The 23639-nt window shown below is 38.5% G+C and overlaps 1 protein-coding gene across 3 annotated transcripts in view; it reads right to left on the bottom strand.

Moving 5' to 3' along the window:
• Positions 1-887: 887 nt before the first annotated feature.
• CFI (complement factor I) overlaps positions 888-23639 on the bottom strand; it is a 71730-nt gene continuing 48978 nt past the window's right edge. For all 3 annotated transcript variants that reach the window (XM_029942009.1, XM_029942002.1, XM_029942013.1), the window contains 7 exons: positions 15189-15212; positions 12400-12435; positions 10244-10347; positions 9973-10076; positions 6720-6997; positions 3208-3312; positions 888-1566 (listed from right to left, as the gene is read on the bottom strand). In XM_029942009.1, coding sequence (XP_029797869.1) covers positions 1349-1566; positions 3208-3312; positions 6720-6997; positions 9973-10076; positions 10244-10347; positions 12400-12435; positions 15189-15212 — 869 coding nt within the window. In that variant the 3' untranslated portion in view covers positions 888-1348. The remainder of the gene's footprint in view (positions 1567-3207; positions 3313-6719; positions 6998-9972; positions 10077-10243; positions 10348-12399; positions 12436-15188; positions 15213-23639) is intronic.

Genomic DNA, 23639 nt, shown 5'->3' with positions numbered 1-23639 from the left:
CTGTGTCCCTCACTCTCCCCTGCTCTCTTTCCCCCTTCCTCTCCCCATGGTCCCCTGCCAGGTCTCTCCTGTTAGACCTATGAATGCAAACATATGGTATCTGTCCTTCTCTGCCTGACTTATTTCACTTAGCATGACATCCTCAAGGTCCATCCACTTTGCTACCAATGGCCAGATTTCATTCTTTCTCATTGCCATGTAGTACTCCATTGTGTATATATACCACATCTTCTTGATCCACTCATCAGGTGATGGACATTTAGGTTCTTTCCATGATTTGGCTATTGTAGAAAGTGCCGCTATGAACATTGGGGTACATGTGCTCCTATGCCTCAGCACTTCTTTATCCCTTGGGTAAATCCCTAGCAGTGCTATTGCTGGGTCGTAGGGGGGTTCTATGGATAGTTTTTTGAGGAGCCTTCACACTGTTTTCCAGAGCGGCTGCACCAGTTTATATTGCCACCAACAGTGTAGGAGGGTGCCCGTCTCTTGTGGAGAGGTTTAAAGAGAGGGTCAGGGAGGACTTGTGAACTGGGGAACTAAAAACAAATCTTTAAAGAGAACTTCTAATACTGTTTTTTAACTGTTTTTTTTTTTTAATTTCTTAAAATGTCTACATATTTTTGAGAGAGACACACACACACACACACAAAGCGTGAGTGGGGAAGGGGCAGAGAGAAAGAGGGGGCACAGAATCCAGAGAAGGCTCCAGGCTCTGGGCTGTTAGTACAGAGCCTGATGGGGGCGGGGGGCTCACACCCACAGACCGTGAGGTCATGACCTGTGCTGAAGTTGGAGACTTAAACTACTGAGCCACCCAGGAGCCCCAAGAACTCCTAATACTTAAAAGAAGCAGAGAAATAAGACAAGAGCTGTGAGGTCAGTCATTTCCGTGTGACAAGTACTTTGCAACCATTTTATTTTGGTATGTGTCTCCATTTTCTCAGAATTCTAGTTTCCACTTTAAAGGTAGAAAATGAGACACAAAGAAGATAATGAATTACCCAGCGTCAAGTAATTAGTTGGTGGTAGAGTTGGGGTTTGAATGCAGGCTCATGTGAATCAAGTGTCATTCAACTAGCAAAACGTTTAGTCTAGTCAATATACCATTCCTGTATGAAGAGATGATTTAATCACATTTTCTAATAAAACAGGTATGCTCAACTAAAATATTTATTTGATAATTTCAGCAAAGTTCTAATATGGAATAAGCTTTGTAGAGGTCTTTAAAAACAATCCAATAAAGTGTGCTTTATATTATTTTTTCCCTAGAGAAACACTGATCATGTAGTATCATTTCAATTAAAATCCAACTCCCAAGAGAAAAACAGCAGAAGAGATCACAATTTTATATGTTGTACTGAGATATGAGAGACCTTCCTACATGATGACTAATCCAGTCAAAATAATTGGCCACTTTAGTGTAAACGCCTGGGAACCCTGGCTTCCCGCAGTTTTCACCCCAACTCACAACACCCCAAACATAAGTCACATTGTTGACATCCTTACAGACTAAGGGGCCTCCAGAGTCCCCTTGACAGGCGTCGATGGACCCGTCATCTGTACCTGGAAAAGACAGAGGGAAAAGAAAATCACACGTGTGCTTCCATCTGTTGAGGCCACCATGCTGTCTTCCTGTCCCCTCCACTGACGTGGGTACCAACTTCAGCTTTCTTACTCTCCTAACAGGAAATAACACAGAATCTCCTACAGGCTTCCACTGGGCCCATATAGTCGTAGTGATGCAGGTTGGGAATACTTTGTCTTCTGCTCATTCTGCAAATTTAGTGAGTGCTTCCCTTGCTTCCTCTGTTTTATGCAAATTTATACTCTGATGAGATTGCAATCTGAAAGTAGCATCCAAGGCTGACTGGGAAAATAATAGGGAATATTTAGTGCTTATTGAGTGCTTAGTATGTATTAGCCATTCATTGTTTTAATCCTAAACCACAACCCTATAAGGCAAGTATCATTATTATCCTTATTTTATGATGAGACAAATAAGGCACAAAGAGGTTAACTAATTCATCCAAGGTCATAGAGCTAATAAGTGGCGGAGATTGGACTTGAAAAGAGGCACCCAGACCTCAAAGCTTTTCCTCCTAACTGTGATAATTGTCTCCCAGTAGGTTCTGTGCAATTCTCCCCTTTTGTCCTCTGTAACCCTGAACCCCATTTAAGAAGGGAGGGCACAGGGAATGATCTCTTTTCCTCTCACTCTTAGGACTTTCTAAGGTTTTTCAGTCAGTGATCCCAAAAGTTACAGGATGTCAATAACTTTGCATTTTTCTGCAATACACTATTTATAAGTGGTTTTAATAAAGATTCTAGGGGCACCTGGGTGGCTCAGTTGAGTGTCTGACTCTTGATTTTGGCTCAGGTCATGATCCCAGGATTGTGGGATCGAGCCCTGCATCCAGCTCTGCTCTAAGTGTGGAGCCTAAGAATCACTCTCCCTCCCTCTACTCCTCTCCCCAACTTGTGAAAGTGCAGTGTGTATGCTTTCTCATGCCCGCGAGATCTCTCTCTCTCTAATTAAAACAACAAACAAACAAACAAACAAACAAACAAACAAAACCATCCTAAATGCATTACCCTGCCTGCTTCCCTGCCCTTGGGTCACCACCCAGAGCAGGAACTGGTGTAGCTGTGTTAGGGGCACTTGAAACACTTGATTTTAAAAGAGACGGTGGCAGGTATCATAAGAAGTGCAATGGGATTTCTGGGGAGGGAGAATTTATTTCCAACCAGACACATTTGAAATGAGACCACTCAGATTTTTATTTAGAGGAAGTTTTGGGTTTGGGTCCTGGATATACCACTTCTTGTCTGTAAGGCTTCAGGCAAGTTATAAAACTGCTCTGGATCTCAGTTTCCCATTTACTAAGATCCCTAATTTTGCAGATGAGGAAACTTGCTCAACGTCACATGAGTAGTAACTGGTAAAAACTGGTATATAAAACCAGGTAGTCTGGACCCAGAGTCTGTGCTCTTAGTCGCCTTGCTATACTGCTATATGATAGCATTAGGAAAATTTTCCTTCTTAGTATTAGCATGAGGGAACTTGAACTAACAGTAAGGGAAGCAAGAGCCAGAAGGTCTGATGGAAGGGTCCAGGGTCCAGAGCCAGGGCGTGGGTTTGGTGAGGAGGAGAGATGGTCGGTAGAGGGTATATGTGCACAGCTTGGAGAAACCACTAGTGCTTACCTGCACATTCCATTTTATTTTCAAAGTAGCGACGTGGATAAAACCTGGAGCAGTTGCTTATTAGGTTGACTTCACCCCACTTAAGTGAATAGACTTTTTGGTTATCTAAGCAAAGTGAGAGAACAAACAGACATTTAGAAATCACAAATGAGAAATCCAAATAAATACTTACTCTCACAAATTAGTAAACCATGAGGAATATAGATTATGTATATGTGTATATATATAAGATATACCCTAATACATTATAGACTTTTGAGGATAGTTCATTAGCATATCCAGTCATGCAGTACTCAGATGTCCAGTTTCTACAATTGAAGATAGTTCATTAGCATATCCAATGCAGTACTCAGATGTCCAGTTTCTACAATTGTCTTTCTAAAAATAGTTAAGGGGTTGTGGCACCCAGTGGCTCAGTCAGTTGAACGTGGGACTTTGGCTCAGGTCTTGATCTCACAGTTTATGGGTTTGATCCCCTCATCAGGCTTTGTGCTGACAGCAGGGAGTCTGCTTCAGATTCTGTCTCTTTTTCTCTCTTTCTGCCCCACCCCCACCCTTGCTCACATTCTCTCCCTCACTCTCACTCAAAAATAAACATTAAAAAAAATAAAGATAGTTAAGGGGCATTACTGAACACATGCCTGAAGTCATACTCATTTAATAAAGACCTGAGATGAACAAGGTGAACTCTGTCCCGTCTGACTGCTGAGTCCAGTGGGGGAGCTGGGTAGGAGTCAGTGATCAGCATTTTCTAACATAAATAGCTCCTATCATTTTACAGTCCTGTATTTCCTTAAAAGTACTTCTTAGAGTGAGAACATCTTTTTAATGTAAGAAGTGAAATGAAGAAAATACATATGAAGTTACCAGTGTGTATGTGTTGTTTTGTGTCTGAGGAACTCCATCTCCTAAGTAATTTGAAAGAGAGTTTAGGATTTCCTTTTCATTTAAGTTAGAGATTTGGGACTTGAAACTTTTTCATCCACAGAAAGAGAAGGGGCAGGTACTGCTGCAGACTGACGTCCAGGGAAGATGAGGAAAACTTAAGAATACAGGGTGAGATGTCTCTGGTGAAAGGAGTGAATCTTTGCCCCAGCTCTCCTCCCCCTTTCCCCAGCTTTCAGCAAATGTTATGCTCTAGGAAGGCAGGGACCAGGCCCGATTCACTAACTGCTATGCCAGCACCCAGCCTCATGCTAGCATAAAGTAGCTGATTAATATATATTTATGTAATTAATTAATCCATGAACTCAGCAATTCAATTATACACTGAACATCTTATGCTAAATGACTTATGCTCAGTTAATCTATAAGCTATCAGGGGACGGAAACTTCTGGCTAATCCTGAGAGGACACCTCCACAGGTCCTAGTGATCGCATTGTAGTTACCTGTAAAACTAATATTACTCTTTTTTGGGAAGCAGGGGAAGACAAAAATCCACCCAAGTATATGGTAAATTAGGAAAGAGTTTCTTTTTTCTTCAAGTTCTATTTCAAGTTAGTTTTAAGATGCTTCAGGTTAGGAGGGTTTTTTTTTGTTATTATTTATTATTTTTTGTTATAATTTATTTCTTCAACTCAGGAGAAGCCTTTAAAGACTGGGAACTCCTGTCCTGTGTGAATAGTTTTAATGGCTCAGGAGCGCCTTCTTCCCTGAGCTCTTGTGTCGTATACTCGAGGCACCTGTCCCATTCTGCTGTCTGATGGTGGCATTCATGTCTGATGCCTCCTCTGGACTGCAAGTCCCTTTGAGAGTGGGTCTTTGTCTTTCAATCTTCCGGCCTCTTTGCTGACTGCGTCCATATTTTTCATCAATGAAATCCTAGCATATGCTAATAAGCACAGGATGGTTGTTAGATGGTATCAGGGGATCACTTGCATTTTGTTGGCCATGAATGGTGTTGTGTTCCTGTTTTATTTTTGTTGTTTTAAGTCCTTACCTGGTAAAGATATCTACTGGGATATTCATGGTGCAATTCCATGATATCTGGATTTGATTTAATATGCTCCAGGAAAAAAATAAATGTGTTGGGGAGGGGAGAATCTGTTTAATGGCCCCCAATTGTCCTTCAGATGCATCTTCCACCCTTCAATGTCCTGCCTCCAACCCAAAGAGGCTGGCCTGGAGGGACTGCCTCCACATGAACCCCTTAGCCTCTGGTTTCCAACGCAAAACTCCAGCAGAAGGAAGAGAGGGTAAGGAGAGAGGATAGCAAGATTGGGTTGACCTTTAACCCAAGTCATTCTCCTTCCTGTCATGTCTTCAGATCTAAGAGAGGCTGTTCTGGTACTGTTAGTCCTGGGTTCCTGCAAAGACCTTATGATTCCTCAACCACCTACCCACATCCTTGTAATTAACCACTGTGTAAATCACCCTTCCTAGTTATCCTATTGCAATTGTGATTGATGCTAAAACAAGAATGGTAGAGTGCTGGTAACTGGAAACAGGTTATGGATAACTAAGTCGATGTATAACACTTGTATCTCTCCTCCTGTGTATACTTGTAAACATAGACAACAAAAGCTTTTTCTTTTTTTAAACAAATGTAAGGACATAATGCCTTCCAGATAAATTAGTTACTAACAAAATTTAGTCTTGGGTATACAACCATGTGACAAATCTGGGTCAATTTATACATATTTTTTATGCTTTTCAATGTGGCAATTATAAAGAATATGTTAGAGTATGAGTCTATATAGTGAAGCTATTTACAAAGAGAATGTAGGAGGTCAAAAGGAAGCTAAATTTCAAATTTAACTCTTCAAGACAAAGGGCAAAGCACTGGCTAATTTTAATCTAACTTCAAATTTAACCAGTTTTTCTAATAAATTGTCCCTACACATCTATATCTACATCTACATCTCTTATTAATATAAACATCCACCTCAAGTCTTCTTAGAAGCCCAAGTAATAATTCTTTGTTTTCTTCCTCCTTGTGGGATCTCGCTGTGAGGGAGGGGGCAAAGAGAATGAGGGACGGAGAAGAGAGCAGAGGCTTGTGGGATTACTGACTCACCCATACTGTGACTATTCCCTTGAAAACCATTTTATCTTCCATTCATGCCTAAGAAATCCAGAAAGTCCATGCTACATATGTCCCTGTCACTCTACTTTTTTTTTTTTTTTTTTTTTGTAAATGGTTACCCATCAACATATGCTTCAGGATCACATAGTGTAGGTATCCTTTGAAACTCTGGATCAGGATCAGCTACATAATTTTGTGGGCCCAGTGAAAAATAAAAACATGAGGTGGGGGCCTCTGCAAAACTTATTAAGAATTTCAGGATGGTGACAGCACGGCAGTGCACTAAGCATGGGGTCCTGTGGGGCCTGGGGTACTGGGCAACCGCACAGGGCTCCTGCCCATGAAGCCAGTCCTACCTGAATGCTCATTTTTCTGGATTTGAGGCTATGTTTCTTTCTGAGTACTAGGAGACTAGCTCCTATATCCATTTCTATTCCCATTTATTCCAACCCGTGGATTCTGAATAACAAATTTTAAAGCATATACCTTTTTCTCGACCCCAGCCAGAAACAATGCATCTGTCATTAGGTTGGAATAGATATGGAGACCAGGGGACACAGGCAGGGACAGAATGAGGTAGCACACATTCTTTTTGGTTTGAGCGTTTTTTCAATTCAATCAAAGCTATGTCGTTTTCATAGGTTTTTCCATTGTAGTTTTCATGGATAATAATTTGTTTTGCTAGCTGAACAATTAGGTCATCCTCAGGTCTTAACCAATGTAGAAATGATGTCCATATTTGGTAACGGTGAACTTTACTGATGCTATAACAGAAAGGAAAGGTGTGATAAGATATCTTTTTTATTTTTATTTATTTATTTTTAATTTTTTTAATGTTTTATTTATTTTTAATACAGAGAGAGACAGAGCATGAGAGGGGGAGGGGCAAAGAGAGAAGGAGACACAGAACTGGAAGCAGGCTCCAGGCTCTGAGCTAGCTGTTAGCACAGAGCCTGACGCGGGGCTCGAACCCAGGAACATGAGATCTGACCTGAGCCAAAGCCGGAGGCTTAACCGACTGAGCCATGCAGGCGCCCCAAGATATCTTTATATTGAGGGAAAAAACCCAATTATAAACATGAACATCTGATGCTTCATCTTTATATTCTCCCTTTTAAAGGACTTTCTTCCTTTTTCAAGATTTTTTTTAATGCTTGCTGTCATGAAGCAGTGTAATTTATGGGGCAGAATTATAGTCAGTGGGTAAATGAAGAGAGGAATAATCAATCCATCTAACTGTTCAATATCAGGGACACACAGCACTTACTAAAAACCAGAGATGGCCAGAAGTGGAATGAATTGGCTGCCTCTGGAGTGAGAGCACTGTCATTGAACACATTCAGGCAGAGAAGAGAAAGCACATCGGCAGAAATGTGGTTGAGGAAAGAGAAACCAGGACACACATCATTAATCTGCTAACCCCAGAGGTTCTGAAGGTGAAGACCATAGCAGTCGTTATCCTGACATTCAAGACTGACTTCATCCTAATATCACATTGTATTTATTTGCTCACAAGTCTTTCTTCCTGTTGGACTGTGCTACTTGAAGTCAAAGATGGGGTCTAATTCAACCATGGATAGATGCCTGCATCTAGCATCATACCTGGAATATATTAGCTATTTTAAAAATCAGTTGAAATGGTGAATGAGCTAAATATTGCCTCTTCTTAATCCCTCACTCAATTTTCATACCAATTTTTACTTCCTGGTTTCCAACAATTAGGCATTTACCATCATTTTCTCAGGTAATCACCTAAAGTTAAACAGTGGTGTTTTAGGCACTAATGAGTTGTTTGGGATGCTTTTATTTTATACTTAGTTTTCCAAGAATGCTGTGCTTCACATGAATTTGGATTATTTTTAAGGATCAGAGGTCCTGAATATTGTTTAAAGGTTAATCCTGTTTATTCATTCAATTTATTCAACAGATACTTTTGGTGTACACCTATAATAGTCAACAAATGACTATTGCTGGCCACTGGGATACAGAAATGAGCAAAATCAGAAATAGCTCCTGCCTTCATGGAGCTCAGGATCTAGATGTACTACTGGATGGATAATGACAATGATGAGGGATGTACTCTACCGTGCAAAGTGAGAGGAATCAACAGCACATGGGTTCTGAGAACTTATCAAGAAGGCTTTGACTTAAGGGAGTCTGGAGAAATTCTCTGAGGAAGTGAAGATGGAGAGGAGATCTGAATAAAGAGTAGCATTAACTAGATAAACAGGATAGGAAAGATCATTGCAGCCATAAGAAATAACATAGGAAGGTCTCTTTGTAGCAGGGAGCAAGGTGCAAGTGAGTAGCTGAACAAAGTCCAAAGCAGGTAGAGCAGACGGCAAGAGTTGAAGCCGTGGAGCAAGATGAAATTGGCAAAGGCAAGTAGGGGTCAGATCATATGGAGCCTAATGGACCATGTTAAAAGCATTGTTTAGAGGCACCCGGGTAGCTCACTCAGTTAAGTGTCTGACTCTTGATTTTGGCTCAGGTCACAGTTTGTGGGTAATTTAAGCCCCACATCAGGCTCTGTGCTGACAGCGTGGAGTAGGTGTGGGATTCTCTGTCTCCTCTCTCTGCCCCTCCCCATTCATGCTCTTTCTCTCTCTCTTTCTCTCTCTCTCTCTCAAAATAAATAGATAAGCTTGAAAAAAAAACATCATTTAGATACTCTGGCAACAAATGAGCCTGGCAAAGCAAGTGTCTGACATTTTCATCCTTTCTTAAGGGAGAAATGGACCAAGTTATATTACTTCTCAGTCTCAGTCTACCAGTCTACAAGATATTTACCTCTTAGGGCTGTTAAGAATATTAAAACAAGACAACATATGTGAAAATGTCACATACATTATATAATCTGTAAGAGGTGCTCAATAAGTGATGCTTCATTCATTCTAGAGATCAGAACTGAGGCTGGAATCCCAAACTCTGCCCTCCTCCTTGCTGACCTTGACTCGTTTTCAACACCTTTTTATATTGTCCTTCAGCCACTGGTATGGACTGAATTGTGTTCCCCTAAAATTCATATGTTGAAGATCTAACCCCCATCATAACTAGATTTGGAGTCTTTAGAGAGGTAATTAAGTTTAAATAAGGTCATAAGTGGAGCTTTACTCCCTCACGATTGGTCTCCTTAGGAGAATAAGAAGAGACAGCAGGGATGCACGCGTGCACAAAGCAAGTCAGGGCAGGAGCAGCACGCGAGACAGTTGGTCCGGAGCTTCCAACAGCTCCTTCACTGTCTGGAACACATATCAAAGAACGTTAAGGGGACGTGGAAGGCAAAACAATGCTTTGTGTATTTGAAGTCTTCAACTGCATGCAGCTCTTTGAACAACCTCCTCATTGAGGTGAGACCAGAGAAAATGCCAGGTGACTATTATTTCTTTATACACTTTTCAGTCATACATTCTTCTCAACAGTTTGGTCCTAATTCTACGAAATGTAGGTACTATCTATTTACTGTCCCATCATGCACATGAGCTAAGTGACACAACTTGGGATCTATGGGTTTGATTTGACCTTGCCATCTGGGATCAATAATTTGGTCTGAGGGGAAAGAAACCAGTAGATTCCGGGAGGATGGCCTCTGGGGTTCTGATCATGAATATTGCAGGGGATTTAACTGTTAATAGAGTGGAATTTGTCACATCATTTTCTTTATCATCTGCCACAATCTCTATTACCCATTTTTATTATTTCAAGGAATCCAAAATCTTATTGGAGACATTTTTTTTACCTGACACAATGTGCAGCAGTTAGAATCCAACAGCCTCCAATATAAATTCCTCCACAGTTGATTTTCTCATTTTCCTTAATTGCCACCTGCCATGGGAAGTCTCCCTGTAAAAGACATTGGTGTGGTCACTGCCATTCTACCAGGGAGTGGTACAGACAGGAGGCCCTAAGAGATGCCCATTGCAAGAATCCCAGTCTCTAATCATAACATATCTCCCCCGCCTGTTTTTGTTTCTCAAACTTGGACTACTCCTGGGAAGTCATAGGTTTACCACTTCTGCTGACTTTCCTCCTATAATTCGTTTCCTTCGAGCAGGCAGGCTGGGTTTGACTCCACAGGACAGTTTAGGGAGAAGTGACTTTATCCATTTTCTTTCTTCAAGAAAGGAAGAGATTTTATCATTATGATTTTGAACCCATCACTTCCTGATGATCTATGCCACAAAAACAGCAGAGTCACAGCTAAAACACAACAGTCTGAATTGATTCATAAATTATTTTGGATGATAAGTGGTGCTATTTACCTTGTTTAAAAATTCTGGCTTAATATGAAAATTGGGTTGGTTCCCTGAAGTTCTCTCTACAAGCACACTGGGGAGCAGAAAGAGGCTACCTAAGGGACTTAAACATTTACCAGCCCCTGGCGGATAAAAGATGTCACATGGCCAGGCCTACTCAGGATGAGGGTCTCATTCAGTCGGAAATCATCAGAATGCAATCACAACACGGGCCCCTATATCTTCTCACTTTCATAGTTTTTACTTTTTAGTGGCTGTTCATGTGGAATTCTTCTCAGTAATATTAATGTTAATGAGGTTAACAGTTGAGTATTTTCCATGTGTCAGTCCCATGCCTAATACTTGGTATATAGTTTATCTCCTCTAATCATCACATTAACCCTGAGGAATAAAATGCCAGGGACCCATAGAAATTCAGGATCAGTGGGCCAGAGGGTGTTTTTTAGTCACCTGACATACAATGATATTTCCTTCCTTTGTGAGCATTTAGATGTGGCATACTTGTCACAGAGAACATGGCAGAGGCTTAAGATGTGAATTGACAAAGAATTCATGAAAAAGAGGTAAAAATATAAGAGGCTTTCCTTATTCTTTCTATATATTTTACCACATCACAAAATTTTTTACAAACTTGCTTCTTGGCCCCCAATGACAAAATTAGTATCACTGTCAATTACTTTGGGCATATACTGAGGAGGTGGGTCCTTAAGGGAGAGAAGTTGTGAGTGAATATGGGTAGATTTGTTTGTTGTTGTTGTTGCTGCTGCTGTTGTTGTTATTGTTGTTTTGGTCCCACCCATTCTAAGAACAAGGTTGGAAAAGAGTGGGATGCTAAGTTTTTAAGTTTCTGCTTGTACCTTTAAAAAAAGAGAGATCTCATCTAAGGAGGACTACGAAGCAGCTTTGGTACTATCTGAAAACTGATGCTATCTTGTGTAGAAAATAAAGAGCCTTTGTGGAGAGTCTCTTCTGACTGATATCTGTATCTTTAAGGTCTAAATCTTTCACTCACCACCTGATGATAAAAAAAAGTTAATTAATTTTGGGGCCTGGCAATTAGAAAAGAGTCTTACATAAACTTTCACTTTAACACCCCCCAAAACAGGGAGCTATTTATTCCCAATTTGTATTTGAGGTTAAGTTGTTCACCTAAGGTTACACAATTAATAAATAGTCAGAATGTAACACAATACTGTCTGACCCAAAAGCTTATTAATTACTGTCTCCTCAGGGATTTGATGCTTAATTTATTTGGATCTTAGTATATAACTAGCCAGGATACAGATCTTCACAGACTTTCTGTTATCAGGCTTTAAAACATTGCAAAAGAACAAGTTAATTCAAGTAAAGTCCATTATTTTTCTATTTCAAAAATGTATGTCATGTGCCATCCTTGAAATCTGGTTGTTTTTGAGAAAACTGACCTGATAAAGCTCCTAGCGAATAAAAAACTTTATGTAGGTCTAAAATATTGTTTTCGCTTCGAAATGAACCCGTTTTTAAAAGCAGTTCCCAAGAAGCATTTATGTTTGTTTTTCTTAAAAATGATAAGGAAAGGAAAAGAGTAATGTTATTTTTTTCTATTTAATTGATAACAAAGAAAATTGTTGCTTGAATCAATTACACACACACACACACACACACACACGATGAAAATGGAGACTTAAGCCAGGCAAGCACTAGTAAAACAATAATGTTGGGGCACCTGGGTGGTTCAGTCAGTTAAGTGTCTCAGGTCATGATCTCACAGTTTGTGGGTTTAAGCCCGACGCTGACATCGGATTCTGTGTCTCCCTCTCTCTTTGCCCACCCCCCACTTGCATTCTGTCTGTCTGTCTGTCTCTCTCAAAAATAAATAAATGTTAAAAAAATAAAAACAAACAAGAAACCCCAGAATAATGTTGACTTACCTACATCCATATTAGCAGTCAAAAATTCTGTTTCTTCTATAAGAAAACAAAAAGTTTCAATGTTTATGGTTGTGTTTATAATACAAATTAAGTCAGTAAAATCATTGAAACTTTAATCATAATTTCCTGTCTTAAAACTTGTTCTCTCTTTAAAAACAACAGTACAAATCCTCCAATCACACCATCTAATTTCCTTTCTATACCTAGGTAGTTGTGAAGGGTCATGATGAACTATGTAGAAATTTTTCAGGCACAAACTGGGTTTCTGTTCGTACAAGTTAGTGGTGAGACTCATGGTGTGGTGCTTTTTCTGCATTCAGAATTCTTGCATCAGAGAAGGAAAGCTTCTTTTTCAACTCTGATTCATAAAGTCCTTACATAAAATAGGGAACAGTTACTAACACTGACCAAAGGAGCACTGAGCTGACATTGAAAGGGCTCCTCTCATTTGTACATAATAAGGCACCTCTCACAGAAGTCATACAAACATAAAGATATCATAGTAGGCGTTGTTAGTATTTAGGCATCTGCCATATAGAAGTAAAAAAACAACAAACAAAAGATTTTCTCCTCTCCCTAGACTTTTGCTTGAGGTTATACGGGATGATTCTGTCTTCACTTTGTCATCCTAGAACATTTCAGAGGATAGGATCATGATTGTTCTGACCTGGGAGTCCAAAGGTGGATTCCCACCACTGTGTTGTTTTGTCTGGGATAAGGATGTGGCTGTGGAAGGCCCATCCCAGAAGGGCAATATTACTTGACTGTAGCAATCATGCGTTTTGTCTCTGGACAGATATATATACAGTCCTAGGTTATTTTCTGGGGCAGAGAGAGACTCTGCTCAGAAACTTTCACAAAAGCACCTTCATGAATCAAAGAGGAGATTCAAACATTCACATTAAATGCCCAAAAAAGGAAGATGGGGAAAATCCACTGTAGCTGAGGTGTGCTGGATATTTGAAGAATATCACAGAGTTCCAAAAGCACAAATGACAAGAAAAACGTCAATGAATTTGATTACATAAAGATTTCTATTCAACAAAGCTCACTATGGATAAAGTTAATAGATGGGTGACAGAATGGGAGGAAGGTATTTGCAATGTCTAAGACTGAAAATGGATTCAACATCTAGAATACAAATCATTAAGACTGCAACCCCAATGTAAAATTAATCAAAATGTGTACTCACGAAAGGATACAGGAAAGAAAAGGTAGAAGTTCAAAAGCTAGTATGAAGAGAAACTCAAAGTCATTGGTTATTCTAAACATTCAAATTAATAAATAATGCCATATGGCCTGACAATTTGAGACTAGCAAAATTAGAAAGCTGGAGAATACTTAATGTTAGTGAGGATGTGGAGAACCCTTGGCCATTGTTGGAGGGAGAGGTAAGGACTGGTATAGCTCTGCAAAGAACATGTCGGCAACAGTTGGTCAAATTAAGTAGATGCATACCCTGAGACCCAACACTCCTTGTCCAGCTAGATGTGGCAAAGAAGTTCTCTTATGTATCCTGAAGGAGAGAATATGATGGAAGGCTGCAAGTCCACCACTGAGGAAGCAGACAGTAAATGTGAAAGATGAACACCACAGAGGGTTTCAAGCAGAAAATTAGAAGGAACAGATTAGATGGACACAGAGCAACACAGACAGATCTTTAAAACTTAATGCTTTGTAAAAAGAAATAACTAGGAGATCTACAACACCATATTGTGTGACTTAAAAATGTATGCTCACAGGAGAGTACACTTGGGTAAGATGTGTACAAACAAGACATACACATTTTAATAGACATTAAAATGGTTGCCTAAGGGGAATGGGAGTAAGATACTGAAATAAAGGAGAATAAATAAAACAAGAGAGGTACCCTGCCTAGCCCAATGCTGATCATGTGCAATAAGTTGAGAAATGTCATGAACTCATCTCTTTGCACCTGAGGTCTGAAACTAGGAAGGAAGGAGGGGAAAGAGGGAAGGAAGGGGAAAAAGAATAAAGAAGGAAGAAAATAAAGAACAGCAAAGAACTAATTGAGATTAGTCATTTAGAATGGGGTGATCTTGAACATATGAAAGTCCCCCAGGAATCCTAAAAAATCCTGAGGGGGACCATAAACTTCTGATAGTCATATTATATGAATAATAAGGACATACTAAATAAACATGAATTTCATATAAACAGTAAGGAAATTTATATGAATAGAAAGAGATAATAATTCATTTTTATGACTAATAAAGGGTAACCTGGAGGACTAGGGGACATCTGACTTGTAAAAGTAAATGAGAAAATACCTATCATGAAAAGATTTCCTCTAGTGGCAATTTCCTCAGGAACTGTTTCAGTTTTGAGGAAAAAGTAAAGGAAGAGAAAAGGGTATCAGCAAAGGTGAAATGCACCGGGAGCACTGGGTGGTTTTGGTTAGCAGGGCGTGGGTAGTGAGTGCGAGAAGAAAAGTTTACCACCCTGCGAGAAGGGCCTCTGTGCCCGCACTAACGCGAAAGCTCAGTTACTGCTATCATGTGGTCGTATTACCTGCAGTCAATAGCTACACTGAAGTATAAGAAGACAGCAGTAGCCCTGTTTTGCTTCAATTCTGCAATATCCCAAGAATTTAACAAAAATTTGCACCTTCAGTCACATGTTAAAAACCTAAAAATTTACCACAGCAAAGGATAATTTTTGAGAAAAATGCATAATACCAATTTTTGTACATATATCATAAAATTGCAATACCTTATCCTTGTTTTCAATTCTGTAATATAAATTTTCTATGATAAAGATAGATTTACCTTTAATTTCAGGATGTTCGGTTTCTAAAAAACAAACAAAACACTCACTGTAGCAAAGAGATCATGTTCACCTGAATATACACAAATCATTAATATTTCAGAAATAGTAAAACAACTTAATATTTATAAAAAGATAAAAGGGACCCACGGTATGTCATCTTTCTTTGATTTTTAATACTGCAAAACCAATATTTCATATTGCATTTAAACACACATCAATTTTTCACTACAGCAAGGAAATCATTTTTACTTGAGTTTTAAAAAGAGATGTATATTTTGGATATATTTGAGCACATACTGACAGCAAACTTACTATACAGTCACACAAAATTTATAACTTTTTAAACTTCTATTTCTAAAAGGTGGGCTTTAATGGATAAATGAAATCAAGCTATACTCCAAACTCCTCTTTGTTTAGTGACTCTGATCTGTCCACTGAAAGATTGATGAATATATTAATATTTTTATCTCTTCTCTCACTTGCTCTTCCTTAGAGGGGGAATAATTAGAACCACTACTAAAATACAAAAGGTGGGACTCACTCTAAAGATGGGTAAACTGGAGGCATCTGAGTGACCGACTGTTGAGCATCCAACTTCGGCTCAGGTAATGATCTTGTGTTCATGAGTTTGAGCCCTGTAATGGGGTCTGTGCTGATGGCTCAGAGCCTGCAGCCTATTTGGGATTCTGCATCTCCTTCTCCCTCTCTGCCCCTCCCTTGCTCGCATTCTGTGTCGCTCTCTCACACAAACATAATAAACATTAAAAAATAATAATATAGGGCACTTGGGTGGCTCAGTCAGTTAAATGTCCAACTTTGGCTCAGGTCATGATATCACAGTTCATGGGTTCGAGTCTTGGGTTGGCTCTGTGCTGACAGCTCAGAGCCTGGAGCCTGCTTCGGATTCTGTGTCTGCCTCTCTCTTTGTCCCTCCCCCACTCATGCTCTCTCTCTCTCTCAAAAATAAATAAACATAAAAATAATTTAAAAAGTAATAAGAAAGAAAGAAGGGTAAACTGAGGTAAGAATTACAGTTGACTAAGTGTATTTTTGATATGGATTCAAAAATTGAATTAAAAAAGTAAGTTTTTGGGGCACCTCGGTGGCTCAGTTGGTTAAGCATCCGGCTTCGGCTCAGGTCATGATCTCATGGTTTGTGGGTTTGAATCCCATGTTGGGCTCTGTGCTGACAGCTAGTTCAGAGCCTGGAGCCTGCTCGGATTCTGTGTCTTCCTCTCTCTCTGACCCTTCCCTGCTCACGCTGTCTCTGTCTCTCCCAAAAATAAATAAAAACATTAAAAAATTTTTTTAAAGTAAGCTTTTATAGTTTACTTCCTTTCAGTAGAATTTTTTTTCCCTAATAAGCTAACAAATTGTGTTCTTTCACCTCAAACTTCAGAGTTTTGAATTACAAAAAGAAGGAAGGAGGGAAAAGGGGCAGAAGATGAGAAGAAACCCAAAATATTATTACACTGAAAAGTGAAATCGAACTGTAGAGCTTCAGAGAGAGACAAACACTGCATGATCTCACCCATGTGTGGAATCTAACAAAACAAACTCATAGAAAAAGAGATCAGATTTGTGGTTACTAGAGGCAGAGGGTGAGGTAGGGAATTGGGTGACGGTGATCAAAAGGAACAAACTTCCAGATGAGTGTGTGCTAGAGACGGAATGTATAGCATGGTGACTATAGTTAGCATTGCTGTACCATATACATGAAAACTGCTGAGTACATCTCTCATCACAAAGGAAAAAAACTGTGAACTCTATGACGTGACGGATGTTAACTGAACCTACGTGATCATCATCTCCCAATACTGTGTGTGTCGGGTCATTGTGCCGCACACCTAAACGTACACTGCGTTGTATGTTAATTCCGCCTAAAACTAGGAGGGAAAAACTGTCCAGCTTCACTGGCAAGAGTCATGGCTTCCTGTCCTCCTCCCTGACAAATGTTTTAAAACTTTTCTTTCTTCTTTTTACTAAGATTTTAACTACATTTAACGAACATAAAACTATGTTGTTCAACTGCTTATTATAAATATCAAGAGAAATAATGATTTGAAATCCTAAAAAAGTATGTTTTTACATTTAAGAACTGATGTCAATAGGAAATTAAATAAGACCTCAGTTAACGTAAATAATACTAGGCAATGCCAAAATATAATTATTATCAATTTATGTATCCATATATATCTCCAACAGTTATTTAATGCTTATTTGTAAGGCATATTTGGAATAAAAAAACAGTTAGATTCTGTTTTCAAGGGGCTCACGGTTGAGAAGGGAAGGGAAAGGAAGACAGGTACAAAAACCTACAATAAACAGTTAATAGTGGTACCCACGCCAGAGGTGGGGGCACCACTTCCCAGTTTGCATTCCGTGCACCATGTAAATTGGGCTTGAAATAACTCATCCTGGGAGTAATCACAGCTCAGGAATTAGCAAAAGCTACAAATCAGGGATTTCCTCTCACCATTGCCCTCCCTACCAACTTATTCCTGCCACTGTCATCTCTTCTCTGGATGACTGCAGTGGCTTCCGAACTGGTCTCCCTGCTTCTCCCCTTGCCTTTCTGTAGCCCAGTCCCCACACAGCGGCCAGAGTAATCTTGACTGAAAATGTAAGTCCGGGGCACCTGGGTGGCTCAGTCAGTTAAGCATCCAACCTTGGCTCAGGTCGTGATCTCATGGCTCATGAGTTCAAGCCCTGTGTCGGGCTTCTACCAACAGCTCAGAGCCTGGAACCTGCTTTGGATTCTGTGTCTCCCTCTCTCTTTGCCTCTTCCCTGCTTGTGCTCTGTCTCTGTCTCTCTCAAAATAAGTAACATTTAAAAATTATAAAAAATTGGAGGAGGGCACTTGTGGGGAAGAGCACTGGGTGTTATATGGAAACCAATTTGACAATAAACTTTTAAAAAAATAAAATGTAAAATGCAAAAAAAAAATAAAATTTATAAAAAATAAAATGTAAGTCAAATCATGTGGCCCCTCTGCTTTAAATTCCCTATTTCCCTATCAGGCCTTACTTGATGTGCCCTCCTCCTCCACCCACCCCAACCATCTGTCCAACATCTCCAACTATTTGTTCTTTTTTAAAAAATTAAAAAAAATTTTTTTAATGTTTATTTATTTTGAAGAGAGAGAGAGAGCACGAGAGCATAAGAAGGGAGGGGCAGAGAGAGAGAGAGGGAGACAGAATCTGAAGCAGGCTCCAGGCTCTGAGCTGTAAGCACAGAGCCCAATGCGGGGATTGAACTCACAAGCCTTGAGATCATGATCTGAGCCAAAGTCAGATGCTTAACCAACTGAGCCACCAAGGTGTCCCAGCTATTTGTTCTTTAACCTCTCACTACCAGCACCTGTGACACCCACCACATTAGCCTCCTTGCTGCTTGCTCCTCAAATAATCTGGGAAGTTTGAACACTGCACTGGTTGGTGCCTCTGCCTAGAACACGCTTCCACAGACCTGCGTGACTGGCTTCATCCTTTCCTTCAGCTCTTTCCCTGAAAGTAACCTCAGTTGGTGAGTCTCTCCAGGCTACTTTATCTAAAATTTCAGAACTTACCCCTGACATTTTATATCCTCCTTCCTTCCTTTATTTTTCTTCTTAGTACTTATCATTTTACTACATATTTTACCTATTTCTCTTGTTTATTGTCTCTCTTCCACCACTAGAATGTAAGATCTATTAGCGGGCAGGGATTTTTGAAATGCTGTCCATTACTGCAACCGCAGTACCTAAAAGAGTGTGTGGCACTGTTTAGTAAGAGCTAAATAAATACCCATTGAGTAAATGAATGAGTATAATAACTTTCAGAGACTTTTCCTCCAGAAAGCATTGATGTAAGCAAGAAGTCAATCTGTGAGGCACAGGGTAGTTACCTAGCAAATATTTTTTACCATCAGAGGTTTTCAAATGAACATCAAAAAACAAAGAGCATTAACCGACTGCTTTGAAATTTGGTAAGTAAAGGGAAAAATTAAACAATATTCTTCCTTTTTATTATGAATTGCATTCATGGAAACAAAATAGTTGATGAAGGAAAATTCTTCTTTATAGAAAACTAGTTAATAAATGTAGAAAGAATGCTGAATTAGAAATCACCATTTTATAGTTCCTATTGACAAAGGAATCTAGGCAACAATCACACAGGCTACTAAGGACCAGTAAGATAAAAGTTTGTGAGGGAACTTTGTAAAGGAGATATCAAGCTGGTACAGTGATCAATCTTAGCATCACTAGTTGTGGGATACCCAGACAACATAACTTTATACATAATAAAAAGGACATAGCACCACCCATCAAGAATTCTTGCCTAAAATATTGAACTTTGTATCTAACAAAGTCTTTATAAATCCAGCATAAGGAACATCCTGTAGGCAAATGACCAAGTGTTTCTAAAACATCAGTGGCATGAGAAAATTTGGGGGTGGATGGGTAGGTAACTTTTTTGTTACTTGAAGTATAGTTGATATACAATGGTATATTGATTTCAGGTGTATGACCAAGTGATCCAACAATTCTATACCTTATGCAATGCTGACCACAATAAATGTGGTTACTATCTGTCATCATGCAGTAGATGTATTCTCTATGCTATACTTTTCATCCCTTGTCTTACTTGTAACTGGATGTTTATACTTTTTTATTAAGTTTATTTATTTATTTTGAGAGAGTGTGGGGGAAGGACAGAGAGAGAGAGAGAGAGAGAGAGAGAGAGAGAGAGAGAGAGAATCCCAGACAGGCTCTGTGGTCAATCTCAAGAACCACAAGGTCATGACCTGAGCTGAAATCAATAGTCCATTGCTTAACCAATCGAGCACCCAGGTGTCGCTGAAAGTTTGTATCTCTTAATATCCTTCACCTAATTAGCCCATCCTCCCTATCTCTCCAGTCTGGCAACCACTAGTTTTTCTCTGTATTTATGTATCTGATTCTGTCTTTGTTTGTTCATTTGTTTTGTTTTTTAGATTCCACATATACATGAAATCATATGGTATCTCTCTTTTCTGTCTGACTTATTTCACTTAATATAATTCTCTCTAGGTTTATTGATATTGCTGTAAATGGCTAGATGTTATTCTTTTTTAGGACTCAAGTAATATTCCAGTGTGTGTGCGTGTGTGTGTGTGTGTGTGTATCACATCCTCTTTATCCATTCATCTGTCAATGGACATTTAGGTTGCTTCCATATCTGGGCTATTATAAATAATGGGGCAATAAATATAGAGATGCATATGTTTTCTGAATTGTTTTTTTCCTTTGGGTAAATACCCAGTAGTGGAATTAATGGATCATAGGGTAGTGTTGTGTGTGTGTGTGTGTATAATTTTTTCAAGAAACCTCCATGTTTTCCACAATAGCTGCAGCAATTTACGTTCCCACCAATAGTGCATGAGGGTTCCCTTTCTCCACTTCCTCACCAATACTTGTTATTTTTTGTCTTTTTGATACTAGGCATGCTGACTGATGTGAGGTGATATCTCATTGTGATTTTAATTTGTATTTCCCTGATGATTAGGGATGTTGAGTATCTTTTCATGTGTCTGTTGGCCATCTATAGGTCTTGTTTGGAATGTCTATTCAGGTCCTCTAGTCATTTTTTAATCAAATTATTTGGGTTTGTGTGTGTGTGTGTGTGTGTGTGTGTGTGTGTTGGGTTGTATAAGTCTTTATTTTTTGGATATTAACCCCTTATCAGATATATCATTCATAAATATCTTCTCCCATTCAGTAGGTTGTCTTTTTGTTTTGTTGATGGTTTATTTTGTTGTAGCCCCAATAGTTTATTTTTGTATTTCCCTTGCCTGAGGAGACATTCTGGGAAAATGTTGCCAAGGCTGATACTGATGTCCAAGAGATTACTGTCTATGTTCTCTTTTAGGAGTCTTATGGTTTTAGGTCTCACATTTAGGTCTTTGATCCTTTAGTCTATTTTGATTTTATTTTTGTGTATTGTATAAGAAAGTAGTCCAATTTCATTTTTTTGATGTACATGTCCAGCTTTCCGAACACCACTTATTGAAGACTGTCTTCTCTAGATTGTATATTCTTACCACCTTTGTTGTAATTTACCCTGTAAGCATCCATTTACTTCTGGGCTTTGTATCCTGTTCTATTGATCTATGTGTCTTTTTGTGCCAGTATCATACTGTTTGATTACTATAGGTTTGTAGTATATCTTAAAATCTAGGATTATGATACCTCAAGCTTGTTCTTCTTTCTCAAGATTGATTGTTCTTGGTTGTTCAGGATCCTCTGTAGTTCCATAAAATTTTTAGGATTCTTTGCTCTAGTTCTATGAAAAATATTGATATTTGGATAGGGGTTGCATTAAATCTGTAGATTTCTTTGGGTATGGACAGTTTAACAATATTTGTTCTTCCAATCCATGAATATGGTATATCTTTCCATTTATTTGTGTCATTCCAATTTCTTTCATCAACGTCATATAGTTTTCAGAGTATAAATCTTTCACCTCCTTGGTTAATAAAATAAATACATTCTAGTTATTTTATTCTTTTTGGTGCAGTTGTAAATGGGATTGTTATCTTAATTTCTCTTTCTGGTAGTTCATTATTAGTATATAGAAACACAACTGATATCTGAGCGTTAACTCTGTATTCTACAATTTTACTGAATTCATGTATTAGCGCTAATAGTTTTTTGGTAGAGTCTTTAGGGTTTTCTATGTAAAGTATCATGTCACTTGCAAAATTTGGCAGTTTTGTTTTTTCCATACAAATTTGGATGCCCTTCCTTCCTTCCTTCTTTCCTTCCTTCCTTCTTTGTCTGATTATTAGAGCTAGGATTTCAGTACTATGCTGAACAAAAGTGGCAAGAGTGAACATCTTTGTCTTGTTCCTAATCTTAGAGGAAAAGCTTTCAGCTTTTCACCATTGAGTATGATGTTAGCTGTGGGTTTGTCATATATGACCTTTTTATGTTGAGGTATGTTCCCTCTAAACCCACTTTGTTGAGAGTTTTTAAAATCATGAATGGATTTTTAATTTTGCCAAATTCTTATTTTGAATCTATTGTGATGATTGTATGTTTTTATCTTTTGTTTTGTTAATGTGATGCATCACATTGATTGACTTGAGGATATTTAACCATTCTTGCATCCCTGGAATAAATCTCACTTGATCATGAATGATTCTTTTAATGTTTTGTTGAATTTGGCTTGTTAATATTTTGTTGAGGATTTTTGCATCTATGTTCATTAGGCAATTAATCTGTAGTTTTCTTTTTCTATGGTGTCTTTGTCTGGTTTTGGTATCAGGGTAATGTTGGCCTTATTGAACAAATTTGGAAGTTTTCCTTCCTCTTCTATTTTTTGGAATAGTTTGAGAATAGGTATTGATTCTTCTTTAAATGTTTGGTAGAATTAACCTGTGAAACTATTTGGTTCTGAATTTTGTTTGTTGGCACTTTTTTTGATTACCAGTTCAATTTCATTATTAGTAATCAGTCTGTTCAGATTTTCTGTTTCTCCCTGATTCGGTTTTGGAACAATGTATGTTTCTAAGAATGTATCAATTTCTTTTAGGTTGTCCAGTTTGTTGCCATATCATTTTCATAGTAGTCTCTTATAAAAACTGTGGTATCAGGTACTTCTTTTTTATTTCTGATTTCATTTAGTTAACTCCTCTTTCTTTTTTTCTCAATGGCCCTGGCTGAAGATCTATCAATTTTGTTTATCTTTTCAAAGAAACAACTCTTGGTTTCACTAGCATTTTCTTTCTGTCTGTCTGTCTTTCTTTCTTTTTAGTATCTATATCATTTATTTCTGTTCTAATTCTTATATTTCCTTCCTTTTACTAACTTTAGGATGTTTTTGTTCTTCCTTTCCAAGTTTCTTTAGGTATAAGGTTAGATTTTTTCTTTGGGATGTTGCTTCTTCCTTGAGATAGGCCTTTATTAGTATAAACACCCCCCCTAGGACTGCTTTTGCTGTAACCCAAAGATTTCCAGGTGAGTAAACTCTTAAAGAATAAAAGAAAGATTGCACACAAAGAACTCACATCTTTTCAAGCTTCAATAGTAAATATTCTGCTACTATGTATTAAACACTTCATGGTTTGCCCAAGCTAAGATGAAACCACATCATAAATCAATAAGCATTTTGCATTTTCTTTCATTATATACTCAAAGTCATGCCTACTGTACCTCTAAACATTTCAATAAATCCAATGATACAGCAAACACTCCCAAAATAAACTTAGATTGTATTGCAGTTTCACTTAACAGTATATAAAATGCTGTGTTGTGACAGGTATCAATTATCCATTAGATACTGAATCAATTTTTCTTAAGCACTACTCACTGCTTGCTTTTCTTGAAGCTAGATCATTCTGAAAATTTCCTGTTAGACCTATGAGTGCAAACATATGGTTTCTGTCCTTCTCTGCCTGACTTATTTCACTTAGCATGACACCCTCAGGG

The sequence above is a fragment of the Suricata suricatta genome, chromosome 1, assembly GCF_006229205.1.
Source record: "Suricata suricatta isolate VVHF042 chromosome 1, meerkat_22Aug2017_6uvM2_HiC, whole genome shotgun sequence".
Classification (NCBI taxonomy): domain Eukaryota; kingdom Metazoa; phylum Chordata; class Mammalia; order Carnivora; family Herpestidae; genus Suricata; species Suricata suricatta.
This window is presented reverse-complemented; position numbering and strand designations above follow the sequence as displayed.